General features: G+C 41.1%; 1 protein-coding gene across 1 annotated transcript in view; it reads left to right on the forward strand.

Moving 5' to 3' along the window:
* Window positions 1-22,071, forward strand: part of thsd7aa (thrombospondin, type I, domain containing 7Aa) — a 75,783-nt gene that overhangs the window by 30,725 nt on the left and 22,987 nt on the right. Inside the window, exons 7-14 of the mRNA XM_025065351.1 lie at window positions 5,383-5,858; window positions 5,933-6,666; window positions 9,121-9,369; window positions 10,535-10,714; window positions 14,347-14,504; window positions 16,765-16,971; window positions 17,668-17,862; window positions 21,023-21,263. Of these exons, the coding sequence (XP_024921119.1) occupies window positions 5,383-5,858; window positions 5,933-6,666; window positions 9,121-9,369; window positions 10,535-10,714; window positions 14,347-14,504; window positions 16,765-16,971; window positions 17,668-17,862; window positions 21,023-21,263 (2,440 nt within the window). The remainder of the gene's footprint in view (window positions 1-5,382; window positions 5,859-5,932; window positions 6,667-9,120; window positions 9,370-10,534; window positions 10,715-14,346; window positions 14,505-16,764; window positions 16,972-17,667; window positions 17,863-21,022; window positions 21,264-22,071) is intronic.

A 22,071-nucleotide genomic window follows, 5' to 3' on the forward strand; every position in this document is an offset into this window, starting at 1 on the left:
GGACCCCTGACCTATACTGTCGTTCATTTACAACCGGCCCTTCAACAGGAACTGTATTGCTGATGTGGCCAGATAGCCTTGGCCTATTTGTGGATGGGTTTAAAAAAAAAAGTGAGCGTCTAACCCTATGGTTAAAACATGTTTTCGTTGTCAAACATGGATGGCAAAGGGTTGCTGTATCTTTCTGCAAAAGTAATTGCAAGTTGTATATATAGAGTAGGGATCGGATAAACATTGGTATCGGTCGATGTTAGCCTTACTGACTGCCATCAAGAAATTGACACAGATTGCCGATCGGGAATTATAAATATATCTGGTTAATTTGTTACGATTATTGTTGCGTCCCTGCGACACTGCCGAGTGCTTTTGACACAAGGTTTAATCAGCCGCAGCTAGACACACACACACACACACACACACTGTCGCCCCACCTGACTGATTCGGACTGAAATGTTATCATGGGAACCACATGACTGACAGGCTTCTCAGCCACTTAATGTCAACACCTCGACTGGCAGAAAACCGGGGGAAAAACATAGCACTCTTAAATTGTATTTATTTTCCAGTTGTTTTTTTACATTACGATTGACATATTTTTATTTTTATTTTTCACGATAACAGTTTTTATTGGGCAATGTAGCTACTGGTAAAAATCTTAAGGAACTAAGGTTATCTTCAGTGTCAACCAACGATTGCCCGTTATAGGTTGTTTGGGTTTCGCGAGTTTTTTTCACGAGTTCCACAATCGGTTCCACAACTGCACTCGCATGTCGATTCTTTCGTATCGCGATTGAATCTTCCAATTAAACCAATTAATTCGATGCGGCCCCCCCTCAGAAATATTAATGAATCCCCCCATCTAAACATTAAAAAACATTGATATAAACATATATAAATATATTGATAATGTAAAATAATAATAATTAAGAACACATTTTATATTATTGTTTTAAAAATGGGTAAAATAACCCAGCGAGGGACAGCGAGCGAGACAGCGCGAAAGTGTCGAGTGGAAAAACGGAGCTCGGCTGAGCACTCGTATCACGAGAAAAAAAATCTAGCAAAAGTTGCTAACTCGTAAATTTCGGGTCGCTCGTATCTCGAGGTCCGACCGGAATTCGGTTTGTGCGCATTCGAGGATAGTATGAGGACGAGCTGAGAGACTTTTAAAATAGTTCAAAAGAGGGACAAAAAACAAAAAAAGAAACAGTGGCCAAGTTGCTGTATCGGTTTTTAATGTTAATGAAAATGCGCTACATGCAAAAAATGCGTAAAAAGAGAAAAAAAAAAAGGGTTTTCAGCCCCGCAAACAACTCCTGATGCCTCGTGCTCTTTGTCAAGTCAAGCTAATCCATTCAGACGGACCCCAGATTCCTGCAACATTTGTCAACTTAAAACCAGATGCTTACAGTAGGAACTTCAACTGACTCGGAAGCTAAAGAAATATTTGAGGACCTCACTCTTTACACTGTTGACTTTACGTCATCATAGTCTGACGGTCTCTCAACCGGTGTAAATGTTTAAATAAAAAGAAAATGGAAAAAAAAAAAAAAACGAAAAAAAGAAAAGATGAAATCATGAAAATAGCCATCGTAGAAGTACGACAGCTAAGCCATGGTGAAATGTGATGATGAATGAATGTGAGTCAGAGAGCGAATGATGTTGAGTCCAACTGACAGTGGAGCTGCAGCGGCAGTGAAGGGTGAGTTGGCGTTCTCTTTAGCCTTCGGGCCCTGGTAGTTGCTGTGGCTTTGAAGTAAGTAATATTAGATACTAGATCCGAGTTGTTTTATTGCCAGTCATCTGATCGGAAATGAGGCGGCGTCTCAGTGCTCGCTGCGGTTCATAAATCACTGTCATATTACTCCTGCTGTCCCATCGGTATTCAAAGAAACAAATTAGCATGCATGTTAGCTGCGGTGTTGTCATTATCCTTAACAATATAACCGTAATTTCTGGACTATTGAGCGCACCTGAATATAAGCCGCACCCACTAAATTGAAAAAAAAAGAATCGTACATATATAGGCCGCGCTATTCTATAAGCCGCAGGTGTCCACGTTGTAACATTGGATATTAAATAAATTTTTTTTTTCCGAACAGTGCCTGTAACACGGCTAGTTACACGTTAGCTCATTCCGGCTTCGGCGCCCCGACTGTATGTTGGAATGCACAGGGGAGACTTAGTGATCTGCTACAGGTCCGGCGCTAACATTAGCTACGGGGCTAGCTCCCTTCACTTTGTGCTTGTCTGCAGCAGAGGTAAACAGAAAAAGATAACTCTATTATCAGCCGCACCGAGCACTACAGAACATGAACAGCTCCTGTATGCTACCTGCACATATACGTACGCACACAGCCATTCACAGACAGACATACGCTACTAGTGTAACACACAGTAACCTACCAGAAATGTCATTGAAAGCTAGCGGTATAAACTTCGTTAGCCCGTAAAAATCCATAAACTAGCCGCATCATTGTTTAAGCCGCAGGGTTCAAGGCGTGTGAAAAAAATTAGCGGCTTATAGTCCGGAAATTACCGTAATCTACACTATATTACCAAAAGTATTCGCTCACCTGCCTTGACTCATACCATGAACTGAAGTGCCATCCCATTCCATCGTATTTTATTAGCTACAGTTGTTGCTTTGGGAGTCTACATAACCCAGCAACACATGTTATGCATCTATGACATCTCGCCACGTGATTGGTTCAACCCAGTCCATTGTTGACATAGCATAGATGACATTGTTTTATTTTTTTTTACATAATTGTATTTTTAAACAAAATATATTGACTGTATGCAATAAATTAGACACACTTAATTATACCTTTATTTAAATGGTGGCACCGACTAAGACTTTTTTTTTTTGGTGTGTTCTTGAAGACAACATTTTTTTTTTTGGTAAATACATTGACCTCTTTATAGAGAAAGATGTCCTCCTAAATGTCTACGTCATGTTGTCTTTTGTCAAACTACGTATCAAAAACTGCTGTGCTTCGTTTCCCCTTCGTTTTACTCCTCCACCTCTACGTTTTCTTTTAACCGTCCCACAAAAATTCCCTTCGGGGGAACCAGTTAAATATCCAGCTATCTACCAGAATATCGACAGCCACGGGAGTGAAACCGTTCCCGTGACTACAGCCGTCGTGTGTGTGTGTGTGTGTCCGCGCCAGTTTCTCGTCGCCACTATTGATCGTTATTGATCCGACCCCTCGTGCTGCAGCTGTACGCTAACGCCATCTGTCTTTTACTGTCTTGCCGTTTAACTGAATTGATAAAACACTGATAAAGAACACCAGCCATATATCTTTTCTGTAGTTCGGCGCTTTTGAAATACTTGTTTGTTCCGTGGCTAGACCTTTCCAGCTGTCGTCGGGCAAGTGGGGGAGGGGGATGCGTACACCTAGGAAGATTCACCGGTCCATCAAAGCCACATTTAGAGACAGCAAATATGCACTTTTTTTTTTTTTCAGCTGAAAAAATCAGCTGAAAAAAATCAGCTATTGGCCTGATAGAAATGAAATTTAACCCCGTGTTGTCCTAGGGTCTAGGTCAGTGGTTCCCAAAGTTTTTTTTCAGAGGACCGTTAATTTAAAAATCACAAACCTTTGCGACCCAAGTCAATAGACATTATTCGTAAACTGGGAAACGATGATGATGCAAGACGACCCCCAAAAAAAATCTCTTGCGACCCACCTGAGGGTCGCGACCCATGCGGGTGTGCGCTCCTGCGTCGCTGATAATATGTCTTTGTGTATGTGTGTGTGCGGGTGTGCGCTCCTGTGCTGCACGGCTTGTTCCAACTTTTCCTCATTCTGCGACAAGATGCAAGCCGGTTGCGAGGACGCTGGGTGTGTACAAAATACAAAAAAAAAAAAAAAAAAACGCTAGGGTTAAAAAATTTTAGTTATAAGACCTAACCTAAAATAATGCAAAACAACATTACAAAATTGATTAAATATTATTAACATTAACATGAATGAAAGGGGAGTCAAAATGTAATCAAGCATTGTAACATAACAGCTTCCCCCCCCCTCCCCCCCGTTCTGTACTCTGCCGAACAGCTAGCTCGGTGTTCTTCACTAAGTGGCCGGGATCTTAAATTACAACTCTCATAAATTGCTTGTAAGTGCAATCACTATAACGATGAAAGTGTATTTGGCAGGACATCGTTATTGCTTTTGCAAGAACTTAAGCCTCTTGGCGCTGATTTAAGGAGATGTTGGATTTATTTTAAGCATTGAGGAGGGTGTACATTTTTCAGTTTGAAGTTGTTGTTTTTTTTTTTTTTTCCTTTTTTTTGCTTTTTGGTTTTGGGGTTACTGTTCTTTATTTTTATTTAGGTGAAACCCAGGCTTCTATTCATACTATTACCGTCAAGTTTATCCGGTTTAATTGACTTATTGTAATTTAAGCCACATTTGTGGTTCCGTAGTGCAGCGGTTAGCATGCCTCGGAAGCGCAAAGCAGTTAGCCCTGGGTTCGGTTCCCAGAGGAACCACATGCTTGGCGTCTGCAAGGGGCAGCCTGTTATTGTTATTGTTATTATTATTATTATTAAAGATGTATGTTAATTACGGATGTTTGATATTAACTTTTTGCCGATATCCCATATGTCGATATTGTCCAAACTTTTTTCCGATATCAACTGATACCGATATAGCGGGCAAGCGGTGGCCTGGTTAAGAAAATGAAGCGTCGCCTGTTCACTAAGACGATGGGTTAAAACAGTGTTTCTCAATTATTTGTAACCACTGCATGAGTTGCTTGCACCATTATTCTGCATACAATCCCCCCCGATTAACAAATTAGATTAATAAAATGAGCTGCAATGCTGCCATCTAGTGACTAGAGACGTGTTTATCACTCATAATGTTCTGTTCACGTGAGGTATGGAAATTGGAGTGTGTGTATGAGGAAGAGAGAGTGCGGAGAGTGTGAGAGGAGGAAGATGCGAATTTGGAGAAGCTGGGTTGAGAGCGATAAAGGAGTTTAGCACGAGAAATTTCAATTGCGTTTCCATAAAAGTTCTTTAGAGTACTGAGGCATCTGATTGGTCTGTCGCCAATCGGGGCATTAAAGTATTTTTAGAGCACACTTTATTAGGCAAAACCCAAGGCAATGCGCTATGGGGTTTTCATTATCGGAGGAAACACTGATAACGATTCTTGCAGATATTACAAAATATGCTAATATCGGGCTGAGAATATTGGTCGGCCAATATTATCGGACATCCGTAATATAGTCTGTGCCTACATTACAAATCTTTGAATCTTCCTTTTTCAGGCAAAACTGGATAAAGAAATAAACAATTCTTCAGTCAGAGTTTTTCCTATGAACTTTTCCTTAATCCTTACCTTTTTTTCGTCTTTCCCTTAGGACCATGGGGCCGATGTATGGGCAGCGAGTGTGGCCCTGGAGGCGGTCAGAGCAGAGCGGTGTGGTGCGCACACTCTGAAGGCTGGACCACCCTGCACACCAACTGCAATCAGACGGAGCGCCCGGACAACCAGCAGAGCTGCTTCAGAGTGTGTGACTGGCACAAAAACCTGTACGACTGGCAGCTGGGGACATGGAACGAGTGTGTCCCCGTTTCGCTGCGCAGCGCCGGGGTGCAGCGCCCCGCTGTGTGCACCTGGGGAGAAGAGGGCATCCAGACCCGTGAGGTGGACTGCGTCCAAAAGGCAAACGGAGAACCAGCGGAGGATGCAATCTGCGAGTACTTCGAGCCCAAGCCCCGCCTCGAGCAGGCGTGCATTATACCTTGTCCCCGGGACTGCGTGGTTTCCGAGTTCAGCCAGTGGACCTCTTGCTCAAAAACGTGTGGAATGGGCTTACAGAACCGCATCCGTTTCGTACTGTCGCCGCCACTGTTCGGCGGGGCGGTTTGCCGATATCTTGCTCAAAAACGTGTGGAATGGGCTTACAGAACCGCATCCGTTTCGTACTGTCGCCGCCACTGTTCGGCGGGGCGTTTTGCCCAAACCTAACTGAATTCCAAACATGCCAGCTGGGACTGTGCGAAGGAGAAGAGAATCTTTACAGCCTCAGGGTAGGACCCTGGGGGTCCTGCTCTGTACCACTGCCAAGGCAAGCCAGACAAGCTGGCAGACCACCCAGAGACAGCGAGAAATCATCTGGAGAAAGTGATAAGCTCTCTAAGGAGGGAGAGAAACAGTCAAGAGGAAATGATAAACCTTTCAGAGGGGGTGATAAACACTCCAGAGAGACCGTTCCCCAGCCTGGCGAGGGAGAAAAGCAGTCAAAAGGAGGGGATAAGCCTGGCAAGGAGGGTGAGAAACAGCGGAAGGACAAGGACAAATTAGCCAAAGGGGTCGTCAAACTACCGAGAAACAGAGATAAACCGTCCAAGGAGAACCGTAAACTAAGCAGAGCGAACACCAAATCCGACGGTCCGTCTCGGCAGGCGGACAGGCCCAAACGGCAGAAAAAAGCGAAAAACAAGGACAAAAGAGAGAAAGTCAGAGAAAGGTTAAGAGAGAGGGGAAAGGCAAAGGACCCGGAGACAAGAGAACTCATCAAGAAGAAGAGGACCAGGAACCGTAAAAACCGCGTGGGAGGAAAGTTCTGGGACCTCCAGGTTGGCTCCCAATCCCGGGAAGTGACCTGTGTCCACAAAAATGGAAACGTTGAAGCTCTAAGGTGAGACAATTCATTTTTACCTCTGAAAATCCCTTAAAATGCTGCCCTTTTCAATAATAATAATTTAGTGTAATCTTCACAAAAAAAATTGTCTTGTAACGAGAGGTGGAAAGTAACTAGTTACATTCACTCACCTAAAAGTAATTGAGTAGTTTTTGTAGTAGTTTCGGGTATAGGTAATTTTACTTTTACTCAAGTACATTTTGACTTGACTTGTATTTTACTTTGCTGCATTGGAAAAGAATCCGTTACTGATTGAAAAATGAAATCAGAGGAAAACAGTCTACGTCAACTTGGAGGAAATTGCGTTACGGATTTCCCACTGTTTTAATGTACCCAGAGAACGTTGACTAAGAGACAGACTGTAGCCTGTCGTTGGACGACGGCTGGTGCCGAACCAAAAAAATGGAGGTTGAGGATTGCCAAGCAGGGAACTCCCGTGGAGCAGAAGACTTAGAAGGAGAAGGAAATCCTTGGCAATATCTCAGCTAGCTCTTTGTTTTTCGATTACAAACAAGGCAATAACTTGTCACTGTCAAAACTTAAGTGCGCTCTAGTGGCTAAAAATCGCAGTACAGTTGTTCAAACGGATCATAATTCGTTGTTGATCAATTCTCAATTGATCGTTTATATACGTCAAATAATTTGAAGTAACTAAGTTACTTTTTTTACTCAAAGTAAATTTTAAATTAAGTATTTAAGTATTAAGTTTTTTTTTTTTTTACTTTGAAATCAAGTCAATTTTTAGATTGGTACTTTTACTTTTACTTAAGTAAAAAACTACTTAGTTACATTTTTTTTTCTACTTTTTCCACCTCTGCTTGTAACTATTCATTGTTGCGTGAAACCAAGGTTGGCGTAGTATCCAGACTTTCTTTAATGCCGTTTTAACGGGATCGTAGCCCGGCTTTTAATAATGCCACTGTAAAGGGCTGCAGTTGTGACGCTAAAGGCTGTGAAGGAATACGCCGTCAGCTGGTCAGTGATTGTTTCACAGCCGCACAGCCGCGGTTTTTACTAGCCGCGATTTTGATGCGGCCATAACCAGACGGCTGTCTGTCCTGGGCTGGTGTAAAATGTGATAATTACAATTTTTATTTACTCTGTGAATATATATTATAATAGGGCTGTCAAGGGCAACAAAGCGGAAATATATTCTTCTTAATGAAGCCGGTTGTATCACGGCTACAACGATATAGGTCATAACTTCAGAGTAATACGTCCCTACATGTTCTTTTATTTTGTACTTAGGTAGATGTGTGGCAGACATTTCACTTTGGACCAAGATGGATTTATTTTTGGAAATAGTTTCATAAGTATGGGGGGGGGGGGGAGATTTCAGTTCCAATTTTAATGATTCAAACATTTGAGCACCTTTTCCTTCAGGCTTCTCTGTCAGCCATGTTTAATTAATACATCTTTGTTGCCGCTTAGCTGTGTAATTTTACGAAACGAATGAAACATGTCGGTAATTATGGTGAGCAGCGTTGCGGTGTCCCGCAGGATAGCTGACGATTGTTTTTAATTCTTTTTTTTTTTTTTTTTTGCTTCGTGGGCCTCGTGATTTTTTTTCTGTATTTGAAATCACTTTTAGCTGTGACTTTCACGCCACTTCAATCTGAATGAGCTGTAAAAAAAATGATGTATTTAGGCAGTCGTTATCTCACGTATTTTATATTTGCAATATACTTATTTAAACAATTCTTCTATTATGGCCATAGTGAACACATTTTAAAGTATGGCATAGGCCTACTACAGGCATACAGTCCAGCTCGGCGGCCAATCACAGACTCGCAGCGTCTCTCATAAAATGTGCCCTGCCATCATTGTGGATTTTTTTTTTAAACCAATATCAATGTTTCCTGCCTTCAAAGGTTGATACTACGGTGGCCCCCGAAAGTCAAAACACAAGGACATTTCCGAAAACACAACAACATTAGAGAAATGTCCTTGTGTATTGTGAAATGTTGTTGTTGTGTCAGGGCCACCACACGATAACCAATGAAATGTCTGGAGACAATAAAGAGTAACGATCAAATGTGGACCTGAAGATATATCATCAAAACTATGAACGAAACCAACAATATTTTGACTCGAAATTATGATATTTATTTGTTCCCTAGGCCCTAAGTACTAGGGAGGACAGGAAGTCTGTGACTGTAACACAGTGGCGTCAAACTAATTTTCCCGGGGGAGGGGGGGCATCAGCAATACAGTTCCCCTTGAAGGGCCGGTTGTAAATGGAAGACTGTATAGCTGTAACTATTCCATAACTTACTAATAAATGTTTCTGCAATCGATTATTATGTACTTAAGTTACAAGTAGCGTTCATTGATGTGCAATAGAAAAAAAAAAACTTTTAATGTATCAGGTTAAGAAACTCGCACTGTAACATGTATTGTTAAAACTCAAAAACTATTTCCATGTTTTTTCTTTTTTTTTTTTTCCAATAGCATGTGCTCACAGGAGATCTTGCCAGCCACCTTCCAGGCTTGTGTCATGGCCAAAGATTGTGAGGTTAGCGAATGGTCTGACTGGTCAGCTTGTTCCAAGGAGTGCTATGAGCCCAATGGGCCCAAGGGTGAGCGCACACGCACCAGGAAGGTTAGCCAGTTCCCCGTCGGTGGAGGAAAAGAGTGTCCAGAGCTGATGGAAAAGGAGCTGTGCAGCCCCCAGGGAGAAGGAGTGCCAGCCTGCATTAGGTAAGTGTAATTAAAAACAAACCAAAAAAAAGAAAAGAAAACGCAACTAAAATCGCAGCTGAGTGGGTTAAAAGGCGGACTGTAGTGTAGGCCTTTTTTTATGTTTTGTAGTCCTGGTATCGTGGTTGTATTTGTGTATTTTTCACACTCTTTGACAGAGAACGCTAGCAAAAGTTGAGAGCAGTTATGCAAGACCCCAACTTCCCTGTTTCTGTTTGGATGGTTATGCAAGACCCCAACTTCCCTGTTTCTGTTTACCTCTGCTGCGGACAAGCACAAAGTGAAGGGAGTTAGCCCCCGGAGCTAACGTTAGCTTCGGCCCTGGAGCAGATCACTAAGTCTTCCCTGTGCATTTCAACTACGATCGGGGTGCCGAAGCAGGAAAGAGCTAACGTGAAAACAGGCACTGATTGGAAAAAAAAAAATTTATTTAATTAAAAAAAAAAAATCTTTCTGTCAAAATATCCCATGTTACAACATGTAGTGAAGTGTGGCCTATACATGTACAATTATTAAAATCTATCTATCTAGCTAGCTAATTAGCTAATAAAAAATTGCAAAAATTGGAAGAAGACCAAAATGTGTTGGTGTTACCTAACTGTGGAAAAGGCATTTTTATACATATATACAAAAATATCCAAATTGTACATAAAAAGTTACTTAGTTTTTATACATAAAAAAAAAATCCAAATTGTACATAAAAGGTTACTTATATTATAATCACGTTGATGTTGTTAAAGGTTTTTTTTTTTTTCAAATGTAGCATAAATTTAGCATTCTCCTATTGAAATTGAGTTTGTTTTTATAACTAACTTAAAAGTGTTTTCAACATAGATCTTCTATGTTTTGTAGGTCCTCAGTCATCCGGGTCACTTTATCCAACCCAGTTAGGTAAAGCGGTACTGGACCTAAAATGTCCTTCCTGTCTCCAGCAGGGCAGTGATCCCAATCACACTGCAGCACCATAAAAGCAATGTTCAGCCAGTCAAATTAACTGGACATACTTTAATTGGCTCGCACAGAGACCATTTAATCCCTAAAGTCATAAAAGTGCCTTCTGGGTTGGTTTTTGTATTGTCTCTTCAAATATTTGCTTGTATTAGTACATATAAAATTCCGAAAGATCGTTGTATTAAAATAACTCGTCTTTTGTTTCTGTTCTCAGCTACAGTTGGAAGACCACAGAGTGGACAGAGTGCAGGGTGGATGTGCTGCTGAGCCAGCAGGACCGTCGGCGTGGAAACCAGACTGGCTTGTGCGGAGGCGGAATACAGACGCGGGAAATCTACTGTGTTCAAAGTAGTGCTGATAGGTCTTCCAACGGCACCTCACCGAAGAGCAAAGAGGGTACTGTCCATATTTTTACTTCTTACTGTTTCGAGAATATTTGTATATCCGGACACTCAGAGGCGCCGGGAAAGTATATTTTTGTACGTTTTTGTGTTTTCTTGGGTGTTTAGCCAAAATCTCCGCTGCACGTCTGACTAGCGTCTGCGGCATGTTTGCGTGCAGTATGAACAATAATACCAATTTCGCAATGTTTTAACGACCAGGGATTATCAGTTAGCCGATATTATCGGCTAACCGATATTATCGGCCAAGCGATATTATCACTGATATTAGTACAATTGTGTAATATCGATTAGAATCGTTATTGTTTTTTTTTTTGTCCGACAATGAAAACCCGATAAGGCAATGCCTGTGTTGGGCCCAGATGGTGTGACCTAAAATAGTTTCGAAAGTGAAAGTGAAAGTAAATTATTGCCGTTGTGACACAGCACACCACTGCACACAATAAAATGTGTCCTCTGCCTTTAACCCAAACCGCTGCATGTATCGATATCGGTTAACATCGGAATCGGAAATTAAGTGTTTAAGTAAGTATAAGCAAAACGTTAATTCCGCCCATCCCTACTTTTAACTTTAGCTGGAAGCTGATGTCGTATTTCAGTTTTTTTTGTTTCTTCAGTTATTTTTAGATTGCTGTATTTGGTTAACCTTAAAAAAAAAAAGTATTTTATCAAATGTCACTACATACTGTATGTAGTCTGTACAGTGATTTGGCAGAGTTTTCATTTAAATTTCCTTCCTGACGTACACTTCTTCATGTTTTATTACGGATGCGAGCCGTTTTGGTGAAGTTGAAGAAATAATAATTACTTATTGATTACTGATTACTTCACCAAGAAGGTAATCCAGTTACATTACCGATTACTTATTTCCAAAAGTAATTAGTTCAGCCGCACTAAGTCCTGTCGCTTTTAAGTTTTGTTTTGTTTTGTTTTAGGCAGCAGGACTTTAGTTCTTTGGTTACAGTTCATCTCCTTACAGTATTGCTTCCTTTTCTTTTCCCTCTTTTTGCGCAGCTTTTTCAGGAGTCGCTAGAGTGGGTTATTTACACCCCCCCCCATCTCGTTCCCCCATTTCTTGCCTCCTCTGCTGCCGCACCAATCCAACTCCATGATTCCCTTATTGTGCTCGGCCTCTCCATTTCTATCTCCCTTTACTATTGTAGAATTATTATCCGCTTTAACTCCTGACCACATGTCCAACAACCTTCACCCGCCCCCTTTTACTGTAACTTCATGGCCGATCTCTCCACTGACCCGTTCCTATAATATCCTCATTTCGAATTCTGGTGTCAATATCCATTCCTGACTGAACCTGTTGTCTTCACCTACACGTCAGGGTCCAACTTCGCACGCAGCAGCTGTCTGCAGCACCCATCGTACTCACACAGTAGCGGTATATGTGCTCTCTGAGGCTATTTTTTTACCGTGCAGTATATGCTTTCTTTAGATCCACAAAGAACCCGTGCACAACCTCCTGAGCTTCGCGGAACTCCTCGACCAAATATGTCAGTCTGTCAGCCCCGGGAAATTTTATATATAGTTTTTTTTTTTTCTGGGCGCATTTTTTTTTTTTTTTTCCTTCTCTATTTTCAACCAACCCAACCTGCGTTCATTCTGGTGCTGTTCGTTTTGGAAAAGGCAAACTCAAAGATGTTCTTTATTGTTTGTATAGTGTGGGCAAAAGTATAAAATGAACATTCTTTACTGTAACAAACCATTCCTTAATATTTTTACAACATTCCTTACCGTAACAAACCATTCCTTAATATTTTTACTTTTTGCAAAAAGGAAATGAATTGGTAGAAAATCAGCAGTAAATAGATTTAGATGATTAAGAATTACTGTATGACAAATAATTCACATTTTTAGAATTGTACTGTATTTCCCTCCAAACTCCAAACGGACATTTACTAGTACAGTTAGTCAGAAATTTTTTTTTTTCTGGCTGCTGAAGAAAAAAATTGTTGCAAGAAGGTGACCTACTTGAAAGGAAAGCAGGTGCTCTGACCAGAGGAAAAAAAAATCCTCAACTTATTTATGAACAGTGTAAACTAATGTTATGTTATATATAATATATAGTTCAATATATTTTTGAGTTTTTATGTGCATTAGCACTATCAGTACTAGAGTACTATATACAGTACTAAATAAATACACAGCTGCCTTTGCACAGACAGTTTTATCTTTTTTCCCAAAGGCTTTTTCTGGATTCTATTTAGATTTTGCCTAACAAAAAACCCAAATGCATCATTCAACCTTAAAACTAAATTGCTTAGATTTTGCCTAACAATAAACCAAATGCATCATTCAACCTTAAAACTATTTAAGTATTTACATCCATTCTTGGTTTAATGTCATGTCCAGCCTTGAGAGCTAGAATAAAATCCTTCTCCTTCCTGGCCATTTCCTCCCTGTGTTCTCTGGGCAAGCCTGTGTTTTGACCTCATTTTCTGCCCGGACTCTTGCCTGCTGATGTGAAACCGTTGGCCACCATTTGGACTGATTATTCTGTAGCGTTGCCCTTGCTTTTTCCCAGTGATTCTGTTTCATTGGCTCGTAGATTTTTACTCGTTTCATTAGTGTGTCCCGGTCTTTTTTGAGCTACGGTCCCAAAAAGTAAATGTAACAAAATGTAGTGACCTTCTAGTTTCAATTTCCTCAAAATGTACTTGTGTGATTCCTGGGCCTGTTTAGTTGAATACAACACCTGTCTTAATGGCAGGAATTGAAGAAAGACAAACAAACATGTTTAATAGCCGTCTGCTGCTACCTAGTGGAAAGGTATTTAATTGTTTTAATTGTCAGTGTCACATAGAAGAATAAAGACAAATAAGTATATACATTCAGTGAAATATACCGGTCTATAAGCTGCTACTTTTTTCACAAGCTTTGAACCCTGCGGGTAATTTATGGATTTTTACGAGCTAACGAAGTTCATACCGATAGCGATCAACGGCTTTTCTGGCAGGCTACTGTGCGTTATACTAGTAGCATATGTCTATTTGGGAATGGCTGTGTGCGTATATGTGCGTGGGGTGTGCGCGAAAAAGAACGGTAGCGAAAGTTGAGAGCAGTTTGAGGCCTGTCTTGTTGAAGCGTGAGTTGTCCCTGTTTTTTTTTTTTTACCTCTGCTGCGGACATGCACAAAGTGAAGGGATTTAGCCCCAGAGCTAACGTTAGCTTCGGCCCTGGAGCAGATCACTAAGTCTCCCCTGCACATTCCAACTATGGTCGGCCGAAGAAGAAAAGAGCTAACGTGTAACTAGCCGTGTCACAGGCACAGTTCAGAAATAAGCAGTTATTTAATTGAAAGTGAAAAAAAAAAAAATCTTTCTGCGTAAATATCCCATTTTACAACATGGACACCTAGAGAAGTGTGGCCGATATATGTACAATTATTCTTTGCTTTCTAAATTTAGTGGGTGCGGCTTATATTCAGGTGCGGAAATTACGGTAATTAGCTTAGTTAGCAAGCTAGAAACATTTTTTAAATAACTGACAGATTTTTTTTTTTTGTGCCTTTTTTTTCTTTTTACTTAATCTTCTACCACATTTTTAATTTAGATCATCAGTTCAGGAGTGTTCTATTGTTTTTTCATTTTGTGCTTTTTTTTTTTTCGAATTCCAGCGCTAGACCAGTGGACATTGAGCTCTGCCAGGGCAGTCCTCCGAACAACTCCCAGCTGTGCAACATCAACTGTCTTGTAGAATGTGAAGTGTCTTCATGGAGCGCCTGGGGACCTTGCACCTACGAAAACTGTCAAGAGCAGGCGGCCAAGAAGGGTAGGAAGTTTTGTTAAAAACAAAATTACTTACGTTTTATTACGTAATATGTGATTTGTAAGCAAGCGTGTGGGGGACTTCAGTTCATCTATTTGTGTCTCTTTTCATAAAACCAGCTTTTGTAGATACTATTGACTTCAGCTAGAAAAGATAAATAGTCATTGCTTTTTCAGTGCCACCAGCTGTGTTGCTATGACCAGCTTTTGTAGATACTATTGACTTCAGCTAGAAAAGATAAATAGTCATTGCTTTTTCAGTGCCACCAGCTGTGTTGCTATGTGTTATTCATTCCTAGCTGAAAGGCAGAAGATTTTTGGCAGATTTTGGCAGATTGAAAAAAAACAAAAAAAAAAAAAAAACATCTTAAGTTGTAAAAAGCTCATAAATGAGGAGTAGACTAACACTCCAGAGGTACAAACATGTGATTTAATCCTTTACAACTGGGGTGCCCAATAAGTATTTTGGGATCTACCAAAGATCGCAAATGAGTGCTGGTAGATCATGAGCAATAAAATAAACAATAAATATATATAGGATTGTGGCGCTTTGGCCCAGAGGCAATGTCTCTTTCATTGGTGTGGAACCCCAGGGTTCACCTCCTGGGCAAGTTCGAATCCCGATTTGGGTGGCGACTGCTGCCCCCGCGACCCAGTAACGGATAAGCGGATGAAAATGGATGGATGGATGGATGGATATATATAGAGGATGGAACGCGAGATTGACAGGCGGATTGGTATCGGTCCGTTGTGGTGAATCATTTCGATTTAGTGGCCAATCCATGTTCAAACCCTCACCTATGGTCATGAACTTTCTTGTCCCGGGTCATGTCCCACTTGGTGGCGGCCCAAAGGAAGACCCAGGACACGCTGAAGTGACCATTAAAGTTCCACTCACGTACTCCCTCAAATTCCGTTGGATCTATATACATTTAATAACACCCCAATTCAGACATAGAGAAATGTAGACTGAACTGTCGAAAGATCCACATGGACTTGGACATGAAGTTTGTGATTGGATGAAAACACAGACTTCGGTTATTCACCAAGATAAACCGCGTTTATTACGTATTTGTGGTTCAAACAAGGACACTTGGCCCTGACACGACTCGTGGGATGACAAATTTATACCTCTTTACGACTTTATTCTCGTAAATGTCAACATTTTTTCCCGTAAAATTGCGACTTGTCTTAAACTGTTTGGACTTTATTTTTGTAACGATTCGACTTAAAAATTGCATATACTCATATAAAAATTGACCCTTGACCATCGTGCCATCATTTAAGACAGTGGTTCTCAATTATATTTACACCCCCCCCCCCGTGAATTTAAATACTATTGAGAACCTGATAACATGTATATTTTTATCTGTACAAACCACTGTATGAGTTGCTGCCCCCTAGTGGCTGGAGGCTTGTTATCATTCAAGCATTACAGTAGTGGTACACTTATGTTCCAATGGAAGCCTCTCACGCCCCTGGCACCTCACTGCGCCGCCCCCCCCAGGGGGCCCCGCCCCACTATTTTAGAAGAACTGATTATTACTCTATTGGAAACAAAACCTATCCTATGTTGATGTAATTTAATGATACAGGCATATCGCTACCTTTTACATCAGGTACATGCACTTTGCCGCTATCTCGCGGCTACGCTATTTACAACCTGGCCTGCCGATACCAAAGAGAGCGATTATTATGGAAATCCCTGCCCTCCTGGGCTCCTCATCTTCCCCTAACGCAATATTCCTGAATCAACCTTGGAATCGCGGCTTCACGTGTCCTGCTAAATTGCTTGATCAAGAGCGTTCTCCGGGCCGAGATAGGGGGGAGAGAAGAGAAGACGGAGCTGCTATTGAGCCTGCTCTCCAGGTTCATTTGCCTTATCAGGCAGGAGCAGGAGTGTGGATTATTAGGTGAGCGACCTTGGCCAGGCTGGAGATAGCAACCGTACCTTACTGTCGCAGACCTTCCATCTTAGGATTCCTTTGGCCTGAACAGATGATGCAACCACAGCTGAATTGTTGTTTTTCTGTCTGCATCAGACAGTTTTTTGATTTAGCTCAGTCTTAATAGCTGCCGTGGATTTTTTTTTTATTTAGCTCAGTCTTAATAGCTGCCGTGTAAAACACATTAACACATTATAGCACACTGAGACCATGGTGAGATGCACATAAAGTGGCGTTCTGGTGCGGGGCTGGGGGGGGGGGGGTTTGAATCATTAGCGTGTTCATTACTTCATTAAGCTCCTTTTGTTCTCTTGACAGGCTTCAAGCTACGTAAGAGGAGCGTTGTCAATGCGCTGATGGTGAGCAGCATGGGGAGCTGCCCCCACCTGGTGGAGGCCATACCATGTGAAGAGCCCAGCTGCTACAACTGGCTGGTGACGAGACTGCAGGATTGCGTCCCCGAACTCGTGGGAGGGTGTGGCCCAGCGGCTCAAATCCCTGAAGTGACGTGTATCGATAGTGACGGTAAGAACGGTATAGCACTAACAGCGGTACTAACCTCTGGTTTCTCAATTAGTTAAGCGTTGAAAATAGGTTTGTAAGTTGAGGTCGAATATTTAGGCCGTGTAGCATTACGGTCGGAGAAAAAAAAAAAACGTAAAATCACGGCTTCTAATACAAACTAATACAAACTCTATTCTTTTTTTTCTATGAAAACAGGAAGAAATTGTTCACCTTTTTTTTTCCTGTCCTTTTTTGATCAAAGGAAAGACGCAGAAGCCCTTAGGACACTGGTTCTTAATTCATTATTTTCCGTCACCCCCCCCTTGTGGACAGAAATGTTTTCACGCCCCCCCATCCTCCCTGACCCACACCCTGGAAAATTGAAATACTATTGAGAACCTGACAACATGTACTGTATATTCTTATCTGTACAAACCACTGTATGAGTTGCTGCCACCTAGTGGCTGGAGGCTTGTTATCATTCAAGCAATACAGCAGTGGTACACTTAACAATGATATTCTTTTTTTTTAAATGTTTTTTTTTTTTTCAATGATATTCTTTTTTTTTAATGTTTTTTTTTTTTAAGTTGTTGTGTAATGCTATGTTCCGAGGACACCATCAAACCTGTTCCGACATAAACGATAAGAATTTGACTTGTTTTACTTACCTGATGCACCACGGCGTAACTTGCTTCCGCCGGATTTCTTCCCACACAGATACATATGTGGAGAGGCAGCTGTGCCGTGACGCCATTCTCCCCATGCCGGTCGTCTGCGATGTTCCTTGTCCCAAGGACTGTGTCCTAAGTCCCTGGACCCCTTGGTCCCTTTGCTCTCACACCTGCTCTGGAAAAAGTACCGAGGGCAAACAGACCAGATCTCGGTCCATCCTAGCCTATAACGCAGGAGAAGGTGGGTACCCCGCGAGCGACTGTGACATCAAAGACGTTGGTAGATCGAGTAGGATCGGCGGCAAATAATGCCAAAACGTATGTGTACGTGAATATTTTTGCTGTAACGATGGTCATTTAGAATTACAGCGGGGGGCTTCGAGATATGAGCTACTGGAAATACGAGTTTTCCAAGTATTGCTAGACTTCCCTCGAGTGCTCAACTCTCATCACAGTGTACGCCACTTAACCACCACACTTAGACCCTTTTAATTTAGTGTATGCAGTATGTGGGTTTTTCTCCATATTGCTCTATGTCGAAAAACAAGTAGCAGCCACTGGAGGTTTTCAAAGAGAGAGAGAGAGAGAGAGTGTGAATTCACTTACGTGTCAAACTCAAGGCCAAAGCTTATCACGTACGGCATACGTGTCAAACTCAAGGCCAAAGCTTAAAAAACATTTAGTAAAGTCCATTAATATTCAATTGCAGAAACATGTATTAGTCTTTTATGGAGTAGTTACATCGATACCTGCAGTGCCCAACGTTTTTGGTTCCTACTGGTCAGCCGGTACCGCCCTGTTACTACAGACCAGTAGCAAGGTACTGAGCATTGAAGGATCATTACATTTTCAAAATGAGTTATTTTAAAGACTCTGTTCTGTTTCGTATCAGAGTCTGAATGACCTGTTATTTTAAAATTCGATTATCTTTTGCCAGTTTATCTTTAAACAAAGAAAGTAAAAAAATGCATATGGCTGGACTTTCTTTGAATGAAGTAAATTAGTAAAAATAATAGTAAAAGTACATTTATTCATTGCGGCCCAATACCAAATGACCTATGGACCGGTACTGGTCTGCGGACCGGGGTTTTGGAACCCCTGATCTATACAGTTCTTTCAGTTACAACTGGCTCTTCAAGGAGAACTGTATTGCTGATGTGGCCCCCTGGTGGAAATGAGTTTGACACCGATGACTCAGGATAAAACGTCATAAAATAATGTCAATAAATCTAGTTTTGAAGTTGGTAAAATGTCACTGAAAAGAAATTGTTTCTTTGGTTTTCTCTACAGCGACTGCAAAAGTTGTGGCATGGGTCACTGTGATGCTGGGTAAGAAGTGACTGTAGGCCCAAAAAGGCGCGTAGCGTCGTCGCTGTGTTTGAAACGTAACCTTCGTATTAATACAACGTCTTGTCGGCTTTTACGTTAAAGGGGTCTTGTATTTCTTTTTTCTTGAAGGTACTTCTCTCCTGTCGCTGGTGCGCCCAATTTTTGGTACATAAATATGATATATAATATGTTGTTTATGCCTTTGCAGTAGATACTGTACAGTAGCTGTCACGTGTTTACCCCATCTTGTCCAATTCTTCTCATTCCTCTTTTTTATTTTTTTGTTTCCCACCTTTTGCTAGTACAGTCTACAAACCCACATATACCGTAATTTCCGGACTGTAGAGCGCACCTGAATATAAGCCGCGCCCACTTAATTTAAAAAGAAAAAAAAATAATTCTACCTCTCTATATATCGCAGTTCTCCTTTCGCTCCATCAGTACATCGCAGATTTTTTTTTTTTATCCGTTCCGCCGAGGTTTCGCTACATCGCGTTTTTGTTACAGGAAATACTTTTTTAAATTATCAATATTTTCTTTTTTTTTTTTCGTGATACAAGTCATTTTCTAACCGAAAACAATGAAACAGTAAAAATACAGTCAAAAAGTAAACTAAAAGACATTATAAAAAATTATACATACGAAAGTGGGTTTTCTGGCGATTCCAGAGACATTTTTTCTTTTTTTAGAATTTTTTTTTTTTTTTTTTCATTTTTATACCTTCATGCAAATACAATGTAAGCCGACATTTTATTTTTCTTGAGCACATGAACATTGAGTGAGCGTGTCTTTTACAAGGCTGAAAATGAATCCTTAAAAAAATAATCTCTCAAACAGAGGATTATGAAAAAAAAGAGCAATTTTTTTGACCTTGAACCACCTTTGGATTATAGACTTAAGTTTGCAAAATGCTCGACTTTCTGCGCGAACGTAGAAGAACACAAACCATTTCTCCTTCATAAGAATGATCATTTTCAGTCCGTTGGCTGCACTTTTTTTTTTTTTTAAAGGCATGCTAATTAAAAAAAAGGGTTAAGCACTTTGATATTTATCAGCTAACAGTTCAATGAGCTCGCGCAACCGGAATGACTTGTCTTTCAATGTGTTAATAGGCTGCGGGCCTGATAGATGACCGCCCACCGTAATGAAATCAATAGTATCTTCCGTGAATTACCTTCTGCAGGACGTGACCTCTAAGCTTTTACACAGAAGTCAGCCATTTTCATTTTGTCTCGCCGCTTCATGTCGGAGTCTCGTCGCTCACCCCCTATGGCAGTTATTGGTGATAAACTTACATTAATAGGTGGTTAATACGGTTTGCAGATCCCACCGGGGTTTACGTGCAGGTTTTTCAACACTCCTATATTCACTTTAACGGTTAATTTGTCTTAAAGTGGATGACCTTTGACTCGCAGGAACTCCCCGGTGTTTGTGCTGTGTTTGTTTGCCAACGAATTATGGGCAAGTCCCAAAGGTGGACAGCAAATTATTGCATTGGTTCACATTCCAAACCGTAGGGAAAAAAAATGAATGATTACGTGGTGCATGCAGAGAGGAGGTGGACAGTTGACGACGACATTTGCATCAAAACTACAGGCCCGCTGTACTGGTTGGTGCCTTAGGGCAATTGCCGCCTAAAGTCGGGTTTCTAGGGCTAGTGTGAGTGCAATCAAACAGCGCCCCTGTTGGGCAAAAGTGAGTGCGTGAGTGCCCCCTAGGAGTACTTCCTTTAGCCATGTGCCTATGTTATGTAGAGATTAGGAACAATCTGTGACTAGTGTCAAGACCAGGGATGCCAAACATCTGGGTCACAGGCCATACCCGGTCCGTTACGGGGGCTCAATCCGGCCCATGTACATGTTTAGTAAAATTTTATTTCATTTAATTTTTAAGATAATTTGATACGTGGATGAAAACAAAGGTAAAAAAAAAACATGTACTTGTAAAAATTGTTGCGGTATGTGGCGGTTTGACACCCCTGGTCTTGACTTAACCCTTATCCCTGAGGAGTGCTCAACATACTTCGGTAATGGTTGTACTGTTGAGCATTTTGTTCTGCCATTGTTTCGCAGGTGGAGTCCTCTGTCCCAATGTAAGCTCCCTGCTGGAGGTGAGAAACTGCAACGACCATCCCTGCACTGTGTACCACTGGCAAACTGGACCCTGGGGCCAGTGTATAGAGGACACATCCGTTCTGGCTACCAACACATCTGCCATCAGAATGCACGGTGACGATGCCTCCTGCTTAGTGGGCATGCAAACCCGCAAGGTCATCTGTATCCGGGTCAATGTGGGCCAGGTTCCTCCCAAAAAGTAAGACTACCCCTTTTTGCACGGTGTGTTATTTTCACCTCATAATAGTCGAGCCAGTATAGGCGCAGAGGATTACAGTGAGTTTTGAATATGTTAAGGATACCAATGCGTACGTTTGTTATGAATGAATTGTAGAAGCATAAGATTTATGAAGGCAAACACTCGACAAAAAAACATTGATGGATAAATTGGGTGACCTACCATGTCGGGCGTTAATTTTTTACGGATAAAGAAACACTAATTTTGTTGTCGTTTGGTAGCTCAATGTTGAACACACGTTTTTTAGAATTGGTAACTTGAGTAAATGAAAAAAAAAAGTACGCTTAAAAAAAAAAACATCAAAAAATTACGTTTTGTGCTTGTTAATGTAAAGGTAAATATACAATAATGAATCATTCGAAATATTTGAACACAGGAAATTACTGGGACCTTTCATGTGTTAGACCAGGCGTGAGCAAACTAAGGCCCGGGGGCCGGATGCGGCCCGTTCAGCTTTTTAATCCGGCCCTCCAAACATTTTCTAATTATATAATTTATTTATATTATTGTTAAACTTTTGTCTTTTCCCTGCAATACCCACGTTTCCCCAATAGATGGCGTAGAAAATGATAAAAGCATTTTAGCCTTTTAGCATGACTTTTACTTGTCATTTATCTTAGTTCTACCCGTCTGCTCCTGACCTGACCCCCCTGTTCAATTTTAGGACAATTGTGGCCCGTGAGTCAAAAAGTTTGCCCACGCCTGTGTTAGGCGAACCATAATAAGCTTTCAAATCTTCAAATATTAAACTTCTGGTTATCAGCCTTTT

Source organism: Cynoglossus semilaevis, chromosome 18 (assembly GCF_000523025.1).
Source record: "Cynoglossus semilaevis isolate Cse_v1.0 chromosome 18, Cse_v1.0, whole genome shotgun sequence".
Taxonomy (NCBI): Eukaryota; Metazoa; Chordata; class Actinopteri; order Pleuronectiformes; family Cynoglossidae; genus Cynoglossus; species Cynoglossus semilaevis.